This window comes from Pempheris klunzingeri, chromosome 12 (genome assembly GCF_042242105.1).
Source record: "Pempheris klunzingeri isolate RE-2024b chromosome 12, fPemKlu1.hap1, whole genome shotgun sequence".
Taxonomy (NCBI): domain Eukaryota; kingdom Metazoa; phylum Chordata; class Actinopteri; order Acropomatiformes; family Pempheridae; genus Pempheris; species Pempheris klunzingeri.
Window position 1 is genome coordinate 2,990,494 of NC_092023.1, and position 16,120 is coordinate 3,006,613.

At 39.9% G+C, this 16,120-nt stretch overlaps 1 protein-coding gene across 1 annotated transcript in view; it reads left to right on the plus strand.

Moving 5' to 3' along the window:
- eys (eyes shut homolog) overlaps positions 1-16,120 on the plus strand; it is a 161,923-nt gene that overhangs the window by 52,317 nt on the left and 93,486 nt on the right. The window contains exons 14-23 of the mRNA XM_070841569.1: positions 1,024-1,137; positions 3,585-3,707; positions 4,606-4,722; positions 5,308-5,547; positions 6,209-6,331; positions 6,434-6,547; positions 7,809-7,922; positions 9,251-9,364; positions 13,847-14,044; positions 15,778-15,899. Of these exons, the coding sequence (XP_070697670.1) occupies positions 1,024-1,137; positions 3,585-3,707; positions 4,606-4,722; positions 5,308-5,547; positions 6,209-6,331; positions 6,434-6,547; positions 7,809-7,922; positions 9,251-9,364; positions 13,847-14,044; positions 15,778-15,899 (1,379 nt within the window). The remainder of the gene's footprint in view (positions 1-1,023; positions 1,138-3,584; positions 3,708-4,605; positions 4,723-5,307; positions 5,548-6,208; positions 6,332-6,433; positions 6,548-7,808; positions 7,923-9,250; positions 9,365-13,846; positions 14,045-15,777; positions 15,900-16,120) is intronic.

The following is a 16,120-nucleotide window of genomic DNA, read 5'->3' on the forward strand; positions in this document are numbered from 1 at the left end:
AAATCGTGGATTGTGCATGTATGTATGATTTTGCATGTGTCCCATGTATCAAGTGTTACTGGCTTGTCAATGAAGGCTGCTGGGTAATTTCTTTTCAAAACATTTTAAGCATTTAAACTCTCTTGAAGTACAGATTTCGCACAGCAATAATTGTGTTTTTATAACCAAAAACTGTTTCCAACAGCAGAATCTTTTTGTTTCAAATTAGCATTTATTTCAAAGGAACAACTTTGCAGTGCACGACTTGTTTTTGCCATGAAATTATTTGAGCTCCAAAAGCTGTTGTTTCATCAAAAGCCCCACTTGGCATGAGACAGTTTTTGTCATATAGCAGGTTTTCGCAATACAGCAGTTGTTTTTGTTTGCTTGGTTTTTCTTGTTGTTTTTGCACAGCGTTACAGTATTATTCTGCAGGAAGGAAGGAAGGAAGGAAGACTGCTTATTCTGACGGTTCTTTTTATATTCATTTCTTCCACATTTCTAACTGTTGAGAGTATCTCAGGACCCTTATGCTCTGTTTAGCCTTTAGCTGAGCGTGTGAAACATTCACATATACACCATGATACAACAAAAGCTCTTTGGAAGATAAGTGCCAGGTTGACACATAAAAAGCCTGTTTAGCAGCAGCATTAATGTGCCTTAAACACTGACATGTTTCGCCTCTTTATGGTCTGTGTGGGTGTGTGTGGTGTGAGTGCGTTTACACGTGTGCACTGATGCATGTTATTTGTTTCATGTGGTTCCCTTTGTGTATAGATTGACTTTGATCTTAAAAATCACTGGATTTCGCTTGTTTAATGTAATAAATCAGAAGGGCAATGACTGGCTCTTATTAAACATGATTAAATGATCCAGTGAGCTGAGTCTGCATGTGCCCAGCAAGCTCTTTGAATCAATACAAGCTTTGAAAAGCAGCTTTTGTTTGTGAAAACAAAGTCATGCTGATCCTAATTGGCTGAGGAATGAAACCAGGCAAAAGGATTCCAATAACAGTGTTTTTTTTTCTTCTTACATATGCTGCAGGCTTTGGAGGGTCATTTTGTGAAGTAAATCTCGATGAGTGCGAGTCAAAGCCATGCCAAAACGGTGGTATTTGTGTGGACGGCATTGACCTGTATCGCTGCGTTTGCTCAGAGGGTAAGTTGCAATGCAATTAGATCCCCCAATAGTCGAGATAATATGATTACATGGCTAATTAAGACCTTTGTTGGTTTTTTAAGTGTGCCGCCAACCAGTTTCAGCCCCGGAGTTACGACCCTGGCTTAAATGAAAAACTCATTTAGAAACACAAATTCTTTTCCCACTCTGTTATTCGGTGGTCTTTTTCTCATTGTGCAGCATAAGTGGACAAATGGAAATGAAAAGACATTGAGTTATCTCCACTACAGCTACAGCTCAAACTTTTTTTTCTCCATGTGAGGAAATCTGGTTGAGATCCCTTTATATTTTGAAGCACTTATCCAATAATATCTAGAATTTAGTTATTATGTAAAGCAAGACAGCCAATAAGGACAAACGGAACGCTCAAAGATGTCACACTTAGCTCATCTAAAGCTTACATTGAATAACATTCCACCTTAAAAGCTGCTGCCAGTAGCCTTTACAGGTAGTTAACAATGACTAAAGAAGATGAAAAGGCTGCAAGACGTGTGCATCCAGATCACACAGAGTACATTTGGAAAGAAATCAATTTCAGTTACTTTGTCAAGGATTGCTAGTTTACATTTTTGCTTACAGTTTTCAGACTATGATTAGAATTACCACTGTTATTAACTCATAACATACGTGGTTTCTTAGAAATGTGCTCCACATGTTATATACAGTGTTGAGTGAAGAACAAAGGTTCAAGCAGAAGTCTCTCCATTCCTGGCAAGGTCGTCATCACTTCCACAAAAACACTTCTGTAAAAGCATCCAAAGAAACATCTCACATGTTTTAGAATACACACAGTTTCTATTTGACCAACTGTAAATGTTCTGAGAGGCTTAAAGAGAAGAAATAAGATTTGTTGAACTCACATTTTGTGGCTGCATCCATTTTTTTAGTATAAGGTTTCCTTTTGCAGTAATCCAAAAGTATTCAGATTAGATCGCATTTTTTTTAATTTAAATCATTACGTTATTAATTTAATTAACATGAAATTCGTGTTCAAGTATTCAGACCCAACCCTGTTCAAGTGTTATTCTACCACACTGTAGAATAAGTGAGAGAAAGAAGGAGGCATCGGTGAGGGAAAGGTCAACAATCCCACATGGAGAGAGAGGGAGGGAGGGAGAGAGAGAGAGAGAGAGGGAGACATCAAGGGAGAGCAGCCTGGTGTGAGAGCATGTAGTAACTGATGGAGATGAGGCTGGAGAGACAGGCAGGGATGAAGTAGAGGCTTGAGAGAAGGATAGAGAAGAAGATGAGGCCGGAGAGACAGGCAGGGATGAAGATGAGGCTGGAGAGACAGGCAGGGATGAAGATGAGGCTTGAGAGACAGGCAGGGATGAAGACAGGCAGGAGCCCCCCCCCCCATCCAGCTGTGTGAAACAAAGAAATGCAGAGAGATAAAATAGCCTTTGGATTGACGGCAGCACTCCGTCCCTGGCAGCGCCTAATACTGTCTAGCTAGATGTGTTATATCCTCAACATGATGAAATTATTCATGAACTCAGCCAAACATTGTATCATGTGGTCAGGTGTAGTTGACTAATGTATGTAAATTTGTAGGAGCGGCGGTTACATAACCTTCAAAATGAGCTACAGCTGGCAGTAAATTGACTGTATGTCTTCTCATGTGTGCTGCGTGTTTGCCGTGTTTCCTGGTTTGCGGCTCAGTGACCGTAAGGTTGACAAATATTTGCTTTAAATTTCTCAGATTACATAAAATCATTCACTCAGAAATTGTCAGTCGCACCATTAGCTTAAGACGGAATAAATCTCAACAATTTTTCCAATAATTTCTTGGTCCAGTTGACATCTTACCTGTGAGACATACCTCTGATTAAACCTTGATTGCGGGTGAAGACTGTTATGCATTTTTAATGAAGTCAGGATAATTGTCAAATTTTATGACATGGAGAGAGGTGGAAATTGGTTCCATGGTCAGTTTGAGAAATGATGAGAATTTGACCTGCACCGATGGTGCTGATAGCCAAGCATTAGTCATGGGCCTCCTGTAGCTGCAGTGTGTGACAGTGCTAATGATAGTCATTTTGTAGCGTGACCATGCGGTGGAATATATTTATGGAGGTCTAAAATGTCAGAAATTGGCAGCTCTCACTTTTACTTCACGACTTTAACCTTTTATTTTTAAAATATCAACTACGCTGCTCTAACTCGGCACGCAAAAAATGTGTTAATCAACTAGACGCACACAATATGACATGAATATGTTTTATTCCCTCAGACACAGACTGTGTTACCGTCCTCTTTTCATATAACCTACTTGCTTATTTATGATTAGCTCGTGTAAAATTTCACGACAGCAATAAATTGCTGTTGGGTGCAGTTCGATACTAATTACTGTCTTTTTAAGTCGGGTGTTGACTGACATCCACACGCTCTCTCTGATGAGATTTTCCTTTCTCTCTTTAAACCAGGGTTTGGGGGGTTGAACTGTGAAATCAACTATGATGAATGTGTCCATGGATACTGCGCCAATAATTCCACATGTATTGACCTGGTTGCAGACTATGAGTGCATCTGTCCTCTGGGTTTTACTGGTGAGTTATCGATGTCATCATTTTCATAGTTTAGTATTATATATTGCAGATGAATGGCTCTTCATTCATTATAACTTCCAAACTGGAGCCGTTGTCTAAAGTCAAAGCTTATTCACCTGTTTTGGAATGACTGCAGCTGATTGAGTCTAAAGGTATCTTTGTTTCCTCTCCTGTAGAAACTGAACATAGGATAAAGTATTTAACCAAAGATAAAATATTGGGTAGTTTCTCTAATGACAACACAGGAACATGTATAGTAATACTGATTCAAGTTGCCAAAATGCATTGCACACACACACGAGTATTACAAATATATGTTTATTTAGTCTCCAGTTTTCTCTCTGTTGAGCGGCTGTGGCTCAGAGCAGGTCATCCATCAGTCGGCGAATCTGTGGTTCGATCTCCGACTCCTCCACGAGTCCACATGTCGAAGTGAACCCCAACTTGAAGCAGCTTCAGTGTGTGAATGTGTGTGAAAAAGAAAACCAACTTAGATTCCTCCCGTATGAATGATGTGGGAACGGGTGAATGAGGATTTACCATTTACCATCAATGTGTCCAGCATCACCATGTATATGTTGAGGAGTAGTAACGAGGGAGTTTTATTCATTATTTCTGTCTATAAGCAGACAGAAAACTCCACCAAATCAGTTATGTGTGCCTTTCGCTGTGGGGAAAAACTGTAATAGATACTGAAAATCCAGAGATATGGGATTCATAGTGTAACATCAGCCCTACTGGCTCTTCTACTGAACACATGCACCTCACATCACGCTAGTTCATCATATTAATGGCTGTTACTCTCTGGTCAAACTCATTTGTGCGAGATGTGTCATTATATTGACTTCGTATTCATCTCAATTAAGCTCAGTTAAGAATATTTATTTACCTTTTACAGGTAAGAACTGCTCCACTCACGCTGTTTCTGCATGTGGTTCACATGGTGAGTTCTGCAGAAATGGAGGAACCTGCTCCCACGTCTTAGCTGGAGAAATCTACTGTATTTGCCCTCCAGGTATTAAACAGTAGATTAGTGATTCCTTTGTTAAACTCTGTCTTTGTTTTGATGCATGAATCAAGCTTGGCATTTGTTTTTTTTAGTCATTACTAGAGTTATTTCATCGAGAAATGTGGACATGCCCTAATGTGCTCAGTAAAAATGATCCGAAGCTATATAATCATTTAACCAAACTGTGTCATTTGCTCTTCTTGGTTTATTTTCCATCAATCCCTCTCTTTTAGATTCAGCCCTTAACGCACGTGAAGACGTGTTAGTGTTGTCGATTACTGTGGTATCACTAAAACAGCTTTTACCTCAAAGTGAATACAATTAGAAATCACATGTACAAATGCACAAATTAGTCACAATTGTTGGAAAAAAAGCCACTGTAGGTCGTGCTGTGTTGCTGAAATCCCTCCTTGGTGTTGGTGCTTTAGGCCCTGGCTGGGTAAAATATGTAAATCAGCAGAGAGGAAAAACACTGGCAATGACGGCATTACGTGAAATCACAATCGATGATATGTGCCAGCTGTGGGAAGGAGGGAGGATACTGTACACAGCGCAGCGCATCAATCACGGCTTTGATCCCACCTCTTACAGGATACCATGGCAATGACTGCTCCTCATCTGTGAACCGATGTGCAAATGTGTCAAATCCATGTGACCCTGAGGGGACGAACCTCTGTGAGGAGCTGGCAAATACTTATAGATGTGTGTGTCAACACGGGTACACCGGGCCGCACTGCAAAACACCTATAAACCACTGTGTTGATGGACTGTGTCAACATGGCTCAGTGTGCGTGGATCTATCGAGGGGGTTCGAGTGTGATTGTTTACCAGGTAGGTTCACCATCCAGCGGCATATGGTGGCAATTCCGTGGTTGAATCATGTAGATTGCAGACACACTCCCAGTTTGATGCTTTCACTTGTTCAGCTTCCTTCTCTGCGGTAGTCTAATCTCTTTGGCCTTAAGCAACAACACGTAACAGCCTATGAAATGTGTAAGTCAGGGCTCAGTTCATCAGTTTGTGAGCTGACTTCAAAGTGTGATGCTTGGATTGCCCGTTTGCCCACTTAAGGCTCCACAAGCCTGCTATCTGCATTTTATCAAAGGAAGAGTTACTATCAAAGAGGTGTACTATCGTTAGATAGCCCAGTAGAGTACAGTAGACAGTAATATATCTGAGGTAGGAAGAAGGCACAAGGACATAAGTTTAGTAGCTGTACTGTACATTTCATTGCAGTGACCGTAGGTTGCAGGTAACTAGTAAGCCAAGTTGCGCAGAAAATACTTGTGTACATTCGTGTAGATGACTTGTGCATAAGAAGAGTCAGCTAATCAAACTGTTGTTATTCTCCTCTTTAATGATCTTTTTTTTAAGGACTAACCTTATGATCATTACCTGAGATCTTTGCCGGATTGGTGTCATAAAGCGTCCTAGCTTGAAAGGATTGTCTTCTAAAATGGTGAAATCCTATAAAACGTCTTATCCTCCGCAGGTTTAACAGGCCGGTTTTGTGAGATAAACATTGATGATTGTGAAGAAAAGCCGTGCGGAGTCCTGAGTATTTGTGAAGACTCCCTCAATGGCTACAATTGCTTCTGTGCACCTGGATTTATTGGTAGGTGAAAACCATCTTGAAGTTATTCTTTGCGAGATAAAGTGCCATTTTATTTGCAGAAGCAATGTGTCAGCATGTTGTACGCCTTTTATACTTTCTTAGGAAATAGCTGTGAGATTGAAGTGAATGAATGTCTCAGCCAACCTTGTCAAAACGGAGGCACCTGCATTGATGAGCTCGACTCTTTCAGCTGCCAGTGTCCTCTTGGAATCACAGGTATTTTATACGCTAACATGACTGTGTGTGTTTGCAACAACAACTTCAATATGACTCTTCATACCCGTGTGCTTATAGATATGGGAATGGTCGGCTCACTGAGCGTGCAAATAATGTAAAGAAGTACTGAATTTGAGAGAAAATATATGAATCATTAATGCACATCGACACTGTTCATGTAATGTGGTCTCATTTTAATCAGACTTATAGAAACAAAGATTCAAATTAAGATATGGAATTGTAGAAAACCTTAGTTTTTATAAATCATTGTTCTTCAACCAGAAATGATACGTTGGTTATCATTATGGAAATATAAATGTAATTAGAGTTAATGATTAAAATGCAATATCTCCATGTGCCATGTAATTTGGTCTCTTTTTTACATTTCTAATTTCGCTGTGAAACTTTTCTATGAGACTTAATTCCAACATAATGTGGATGTAATGTAAATGTAAATGTTTAAATCCATACATGTTTTCGTCAGCGTTGACTTGACTACATTCTGTGTACAGCACATACTGCACATAATGCATCTTTTATCAGTCTGCTTGGCCAAGTATTGATCATTTTCTATTTCCATGCTAATCAAATGCTGTACATTAAGCGTGGTGCAATGTCACACACCATGACAAACAGTATCTTTTACAGTTCTATGGTGTAAACGTCATGGCTAATTGTGGTGAAACTGTACATACTCGTATATTGATTAACCTCTGTGATGGTGGCTTGGATCAGATTTCAGGAAAACCAAAAGAGGGAAGAGCTCTGCAGTAATTATGTGAAAATACATACATATACCTCTGCTTTCTGTTTATGTTGGTTTTTTTTTAGAAGAACAGTTCAGTTGCTTAGCTGTCAAAACTTTGACTTACATTTAAAGCCCTTATTTGTTGTATATTCAAAACAAAATATCAGTGTCAAATAAATTTTTCCAGCATAACAGCCAAATTTTGTTTATTCCATGTGTTGAAAAATGTGCTTGTTAAATATCTGGCTGACGTAATTTTTGTGACAACTGTCTTAAAATACTGCAACCACGGGATTCAAGGTGTCACCAGCCATCAAATCTCAAATTCTACATGAGGAGGCTTTAAGTCAAGTGCAACATATATTTTACAAACTTGAGGGGAAAGTGGGGAAACTGAGCGCGAGTCATTAAATGTTACAAATCAAAGCTGCGGTATTGAACTTTTTTGGACATTTGTGACCTAACCCTAGCCCTGACCCTCACGGCTGACTCTTAAATGTCACATCCTTACAGGGAACTACTGTGAAGTCAACATAGATGAGTGCACTTCCTCGCCCTGCCTGCACAATGCCACGTGTGTTGACCTTGTTCATGGCTATGGATGTGTCTGTAAGCCTGGCTTTACAGGTTAGTGAATGCCCTTTGGTGTCTTCCAGTTAGGAATATCTTGTGTTTTCACATGAATCACATCTACAGTGCAGATGTAGCTTACAATTTATATGAACCCATGTGGAGAAATACTGGAATAATTCACTACCTAGATTTTTTGCCTTGTATTCCTGTACAAAAACACCACAAAGCAGCGTGTCAGCATGCTAACATGTACATTTTAGCAGTAGCAGCAGCCTAATGTCAAATAATTATTTGCCTAAATGTAGACATACATACAGCGACCTGTACTTGGTAAGTGTTTGCTTTACTTGTGTTTCCTGTGTGTCACCAGTGAAAACAACATTCAGATTTGACACACTCACGTCAGTATTCATAAATGATGTATTTCCATTACAACTGGTCAGTTTTCTAAAGGAATTCATGAGCAATCAGCAGCTCCGGTTGACGGCACAGAGGCAGAGAGGAGTTTAATACTTCCCCACATTTCGACGTCTTGCAGAATGATTCCTAATTTATTACTTAATTATTTCCCTACATGTGGTGCTGCGATACCAAAGTACAAAGATGAATAACGGCTCCGAATTAAAACAAAGATAATGTATTTTCACCCATAAAAATCAAACACACAATCGGTCCTCTAATCATTTCTGACAATTACCACAGAGCAGGATTCACAGTGCGTTACGAGCAATAAAACTGGTTTCAGAGCTGAATTTTATCATCACAAAGGAGCTGGTTTCTGTCTTTTGTTAAAATCTGTATGAATCATATGTATGTTATATCTGACATGGAGCTCTTGCTGTGAGAACGTTCTTAGCCGTTTCATACCGTGCTGCAGCTCCATGGGTCACCCTTTCAGGTGTTAAAGCTGTATTCAAGACTCAAAGATTTAAGACTCAAAGCGTTTATTGTCATGTGTACAGTGCAGAAACAAGTTTCCCTGTACAATGAACATCTTACTTTGCCATCCACACTGAATGCCAAAGATTCAGCACTACATTACACAATGATCGGTTTTCTCATCTCCTATATATATATATATATGGTATTAAGATTAGAGTTAACAAAAAACCCCAACGCAATTATTTCAGGGTCATGTTGTTAATTTCAACTCCAGTTTATCCCCGGATGAAAGGTTGTGGTAGTGATTTCAACAAGCCTCTAGGGTAGGCAATTGTACAAGCTGCCCCCCTGTGAGGCCGAGAAGCCCAGCGTCTCTTTTGATTTACTTTACAACGCCTACAGCGATGTGTTTTGTGATTTAAACATTGAACTTTCGGACATTCATTACAGCGACCCTTCGATATAACATATCTATCAATCTGTGCTCTTTTCTGTCAAAGGTGCAAAGTGTGAACTCGACATTGATGAGTGTGCTTCGTCTCCCTGCAAGAATGGAGCCACTTGCATTGACCAGCCTGGTAATTACTTCTGCCAATGTGTGGCTCCGTTTAAAGGTAATGAGCACTGAGGGAATGGGGACACAAAGCAAAGTTAATTAACTTCACATACTATTATTTTCACCTGTCTGAACTTACTTCATGTGTCTCAACAAAATTAGTACATCTTCATTTGCTACCTGTGATTAAATAAAGAAAACTTGAGTAATTAGTGAGATGTGAGCTTCTGCATCTATAACTTTCATCATTTAGTCGGAGGGTAGAGCTTGTGTCACTGTATGACATCATCATTGCCTATCACTGATTTTTAAAAAAAAAAAAAAAAAAAAAAAGCTGGTGGGTGATGATTTTACCAACAGTCATTCAGATTCACACATATTTTTCTAAATGAGGAGGAGGAGATGGTGAAAAGCTGAGGCCAGATGTAATTAATGATTATGGTTTGTTGCCAAAACATGGATCTAGTTTTCATAGCAAGTTATGTTCAGTTTTTCTAGCTGAGTTCTTGTTTTACCACAATTTCATGCTTTTAATTGACTGTTTGTACACCGTAAGAAGAGGTTATACTTTACTGCCAGAATTCAAAGCATTGTAAAAGTACTTGAGCAATAAGTTTATCATTAAAAAAGAAATCAGATTAAATAGTTACTGTTTTTATACACAGTTATTAAAAGCAGATCTAGGATTTAGCCGGTGCTACACTACTTCACCAGATTTGTTGTGACACTGTTGGCAAAGTTTATCATGAAATGTTCTGGATATGATTTACAACTAAAGACAAGCTGTTTGTCATTATTAGCGATTGGCTGTGCATGCTGGAATAGACGTCTGCCATGAGGTCTATAGAACTGTCAGATAGGTAGTGCCGTTTCATGGGAGCACTAAAGGCTCCATCTTTAATAAATGTGAAAAATATTCATCTTCAATCAGCCAAGACTCTTCCTAGACACAGTCATCGTAACAAACCAAGCAACCACTCAAGAAGGACCTTGGTCGGAACCCAAGGACCACTCTGACAGATCTAATGAGCTCGTTGGCTGTGAGATCTTCCTGGAAGGACAACAGTCAGGGCAGCACTTCACAAATCTAGGCTTTACAGCAGAGTGGCCAGGAGAAAATAACTCCTGCAAAAAGGCATATGGAATTTACAAAAAAGGCACTTCAAAGACACTGAGAGCATAAAAAGAAAGACTCAGAGCTCTGATGAAAATGAAAATGAAAGTCTTCAGCTGTAATTCGAGGCCTTGTAGAAAGTATAGAAATAAGGCACAGTTGATTACCAATGTAGCACCATTCCTACTCTATGGTCTGCTACTGGTTATATCATCAGCAGTACAGCAGCCGGTGTATAAGAAGTATGCTCACAGAGAGAATCTGCCTCAAAGTGCCAATGATCTAAGAGTCTATAAGAATTTCTGTTTTATTTTCTTTATTTGAGATAATCAAAGCAGCAGAGCGCAGTATGTAATTTACATGCACGGTAATAACTATGTTTGTGCCACAGAGAGGCAAAGTAACTTAGAATCACCTCAAATCAATCACACCTAATCTGCACGAATCTCTTTGTAGCAGAACATTTCAACCGCTGTCAGTGCTAGATCTTACAAAAGCAGAGGCCGTGATTGTTGTTAGACACAATCAGCACTTCATTCATCTTCCTCATTAAAGATCACACATCTGAGAAGCAAAGTGTGTCTAAAGCAAAGAGAAATTCTGTCTTTTCTGATTTAATACACAAGCCTGCTTCCACTCTTCCTCCAAGTTTGAGCGTACGTATTGCATACATCGTTCTTTAGTATCTCCAAATGGGTGATCAGGGGACCTGGCAGCAGAAGATTTACTGAACTGTACTCCTGATGTTTGTGAGAGCTGCAGGACCTCAAAAACACACACAGCTGTAGAATGGGTTGTTGATTATCAATGAGATTGGCAGCTCTAGCAGCCCTTTCACACTATAGTTGATTGATTGAGTGTTTTTTTTTATCAAAATATTCTTTCCAGGGGTGGGTAGTAATTTATAGAATAGGTACTGTTCATATTCCTCTTCTAAAAAGGTACTTCTAGTCTTATGTCTTATATATAATATGTTTTTGAGCCAGTAATTAACTTTTTACTTCGCTACATTTGCCATTTGTGCCTTCGTTACTAGTCTACTCTAAATGTGGGGATTAACGCTGCAGTGGGAAACACTGACAACAGAGTGGACGTAGTCTCAACATTTTTAAAAGATTATAAGTGCAGCTCCCCTCCCCCCTCCCTCTCTGCTGTGCTTCAGTTCTGTCTCCAAAGCCCCTCCCCCAGAGGAGGCTGTCATCCACATGCAAGCTAATCACAGTAACTGGAGAAGCCAGGTGTACAATGGTGTCCACAACGGGACACAACAGTCACACTGCAGATGACAAGCCAGCCACGGAGCTCCGGGGAGATCATGAGCGAGCCCTCAGCCAGCAGAAGCCATGGGCAGCGGGCAGGACCACTATTGGCTCGCAATCACCCACGACCCTGGAGGCTCCTGCCCGCTGCTGGCTGGTGATCTCCTGCTGTTCTGCTGGAGTTTCAATTCCCCTGATTTTTTTTTTTCCCCCACACATGATGAAATTTCAAAAGCCCATCCACTACATTTATTAGAAACAGGCAGGTCTCACTGCTGCTTGTAATTTTGTTTTTTAAACTACAAACTTATTCCACATATTTGTCAGTTGTGTCTAAACAGAGAGAGGCGGGATGGGTGCTTTATGTTAGGAATTCATGAGGTTATTGGTGACAAACAGCTCTACGTGTGATCATCATTATTATTATTATTAAGGAAAAGGGGGGGCAGAATCGCTTGTTGATTGATGGAGAAATTAGTTTCTGCTGTAGCCAGTCAGGCTGCTGCTCGCTGAGAATCGACACGTCGTGATCTTGACTGAGTGAAAGAGTCTCGAGAAGTGAGAGACGACTCCTGCTCTGATTGGTTTCCTGTCTCATTTACTCATAGTTGTATACTGTCAGGATACAGTAAATATTTTTCTAAAACTGAACCTTTAAGTGGAGGAGGGAGAGCACACAAGGAGCACCTCTACGTCTGACCACACTTCTTTAGATCAAAATTAAAAATTAAACAGTTCCAAGTGCTTGTTGTGCCTCCTGAAAAACACTGAGATCTTTGCTGTTTCCAAACTTTCCTGATATCCAAAAGCACATTGAAGTAAGTTGCGGTGAAAACATAGTAAGAACAGAGGGATGGGTGAGGGAGAGAATGTAATTTATCAACCAGTCCCTTTTTATCTTTACTTTAGCAGGCCTCTAAAAATGGTAATTTTCACTTTTACTTGAGTCACTTTTTATGCAGCTCCATAAAATGTTGACTATTGTATAGGTTGTCTGTGTTCTGCCCACCGCTGTGTCCTCCTCATACAGTGGAAAGCAGCTGTTGCCTGGTCAAGTTGTTCTACCATGAAACTTATCAATAAAAGACTGCTCTATATTTTACTTCATGTCAATATCAGTGTGTTTTAGTATTTCCTGTAGTAGCTGTCTAAAAACAATGATGTGCCTTATATAATATGTAATATATTATCATGACTTGATTAAAGCATGAAGGGCCCATTTCATTCAGCAGTTCTCTGATATCACAAGGATTTTTTTTTCACTGACATTTTTTTCTTGTCATTTTTCTCATTATTTTTCTTCATGTGACTGTTTTACAGAAATTATCCGAGGTAGGACACATAACCATCGTGTTATGTCTAGTTTTGCATGTTTTGCAACATTCAGAATTTTGTTTTCCCTTATTTTACGTGTGTCGCCTGGCCTGATTGATGTTTGATGTCTGATTGCACTTTCTTCGTCAAGATAAGTTAAATTTATGCATGCTCTTTATTGCTTCCCCTTTGTTTGTATTTCAGAACTTTCTTTTTTTGTGCTTGAAGAGAATAATTTTCATCAACAGATGCTTGTTTCACACATGCCCTGCATATAATGATGTCTGGCATTTGTCTGTACAGTTTTAGCAGTTTGCTAAAACAAAGTGACACAAAAATCTTGATTGTGCAAATGGGAACTTTTATGGTTACCAAATTAGTAATTAAACTGAGTGGTGCACGGCCGCAGGTGTGCTTTTATCAGTTGTTTTGAATCAGCATGGAACATGTCTGCCAATCAGGCCTGAGAATGGAGGCTATTCACAATTAATAAGTGTTTTGTCACAAGCACAAAACATGAGATATTTTAGGTGCTGTAATAACATCAGCCATTGTATGGCTAATGTTCAGACACTGAAATGGACAAAATAACAAGCAACTGTTCTGAAATGCATCTAAAACACCATCCAGGCTTCTTGATTGACTGTATATCTGCAAATATTAAGGTATTTGATTTACATTGTGTTGTGAAGAGGACACTGCAGCATGCAGTCTACCACACAGACGGATTCAGAAAGGCATACAACATTGTTCAAGTCTTTCCTATCCTCAGGTTTACAGCTCTCTTGTATTTCTGCACAGATTGTTGTCTGCTGGATGGTCCTCTGACGTGTGTTTCTTTGCCTCACTCCAGGTCATAATTGTGAGTTCTTACCCTGTGAGGCCAGTAATCCGTGTGAGAATGGTGCAGTGTGTGTGGAGGAGTTGGATCAGGACCATTTCCCTTTGGGTTTCCGCTGTCACTGTCGCAGGGGCTTCACAGGCCCCCGCTGTGAAATCAATGTGGATGAGTGCAGCTCCAGCCCATGTTTTCACGGCTTCTGCTATGATGGTAAGAAACAGCCTGTCTAGGCAACACGCTTAATAACAGGCACTCAAGATGGAAGCAGACCTCCATATATACAAACACACACACACACACACACACACACAGGCGCAGTGACTATGTCAAATTTTGTTCAGCTCACTTACAGTCTGACAGACAGTTTTCAATTGGGTCACCATTGCAGCTAATAAGGGTGTTATGAGAGTGGAGTTATTCCATTTGATGTGAGGATTTAGGACATTACGGCCCCGAGTAGGCTTGATTAGTTCCTTATCATAACTGTAAAATGAAATCAATTAGGCATCAGTGTTGTGTTGTAATTTGAATAATGGATGATAAATGACAAAATTAATACAATCAAAGCTAAATATTTATCTTCCTGCGGCTATTTGATAAGACCTATGCATCCCATCTCCAGCACAAGTGATTAAAGAATAATAGCCTAATAGTTAAAAATTATTTATCATCAGTTGGTCAGTATTTCGATTCATGTATTTTACAGTGAAGGACAAAAAAGAAAAACCAGATTAAATTAGATTAAATGAATGAAATGCACAGATTTATGTGAAATAATTGTTTTAAATACCTGCAGTTACTCAGTTAGTCAAATTCTATTTCTCTCTGCAAAATATTTGTGCTGTTGCATTACCTTCCAGCCTTAACGGCATCTCAACAAACCCTGCCAATGTTGTTTCAACTGGCTTATGCTGGAACAAAACAGTGATGGCAGTGGATCACTATCTAAGAGCATCCAATCCTTCACTGTGCTAGAGTAGACCTCGGCCAGCTGTCTTCACTAATCTTGAGTACAGCCAGTTCACCTTAGGTTAGTGAGGCAGGCCTCTAGGACCTATTGGCCGGTGCTCAGCAGCAGCCAGCCAGCCACCAGGGAGAGCACTGCATAGCCACAGTGGCTGAGATGAGTAATGCTGCTGCCACCCAGGACCTAAAGCATTTAATGAGAGTAATAGCAGCTACACGCACCAAGACAGAGTGACAGCATAGATTACGTGGTAAATCTTTGGGATAATGAAGAATCGTGGGACCCTGACTGGGGAAGTAATAAATTCAGTCCTGTAAGAACTGCAATTACCTCTGTCACTGGCTGCCTGTACACCAGTGTTGTGTTGGAGAAACAGAGTGATGCATCCCAGTTTAAGATCATTAATATTTAAAGAGAGGAAGGAATAGATTATTAGACGTGGGAGATTCTAACTTGTGATGGAAGAAATTGGCACATTTGTAACATCTTAATAAAGAATGGCCCTGAAAATGGGCTCTCTGCTCCTGTTGTGCTTCTTCCCCGCTCGCTCGGCGCGTTGCAAGTGTGTCGGAGAGTGTGAAAACAAAAGACCAGGCTTTTAGGCTTCCATTGAGAAAGAGTGGGACAAGTGCACGTTGAGAGACGATAAAAGTAGTGGGAGAAAAGAGGACTGAATGGCTATTGCAGACAGGTTCATTTAAAGATGGTTAGAGTGTCAAACCCCCATCAGGCTGATGCAGAGGGAGGTAACCTGTCACATAGATTTAGCAACAACAGGCTTGACTGATACAGCAAAGGCGCTTATTTAATGGTCATATCCATTAAAAAAATGAAGTCACAGTGGGTGATTTTGTTTTATGCTCATGATCAGCACTTACCTGTGTAGATATGTATTACATTAGTAGGACCCACTGAGAGTAGAGTGAATTAATTTATGATGCAAGGTGCTGTAACTGTCCTGCTGATTTTGTTTTAGTCGAAGATGGCTTTTACTGCCTTTGCAATCCTGGTTATGCTGGACTGAGATGTGAGCAAGACATTGACGACTGCGTGAACAGTTTGTGCGGCACCGGCTCAGTATGTAAAGACCTCCATATGGTAAGTAGATCCACGTTTTGTTTGGCGTGATAAAGGCTGATATGACGGCCTTTAAAAGAGCCCAATGTCCTGTAAATCATCAGAGGTGGTAAATCATTTAAAAATAAAAATAAAAATACAGTTTACCATAAAATGTTGACACCTTATGTGACCTGAGCACCATAAGGTACTGCCTGTTACCTTTGATGACTGTCATGCAGGTAATGTTTGAAAGCATTTCC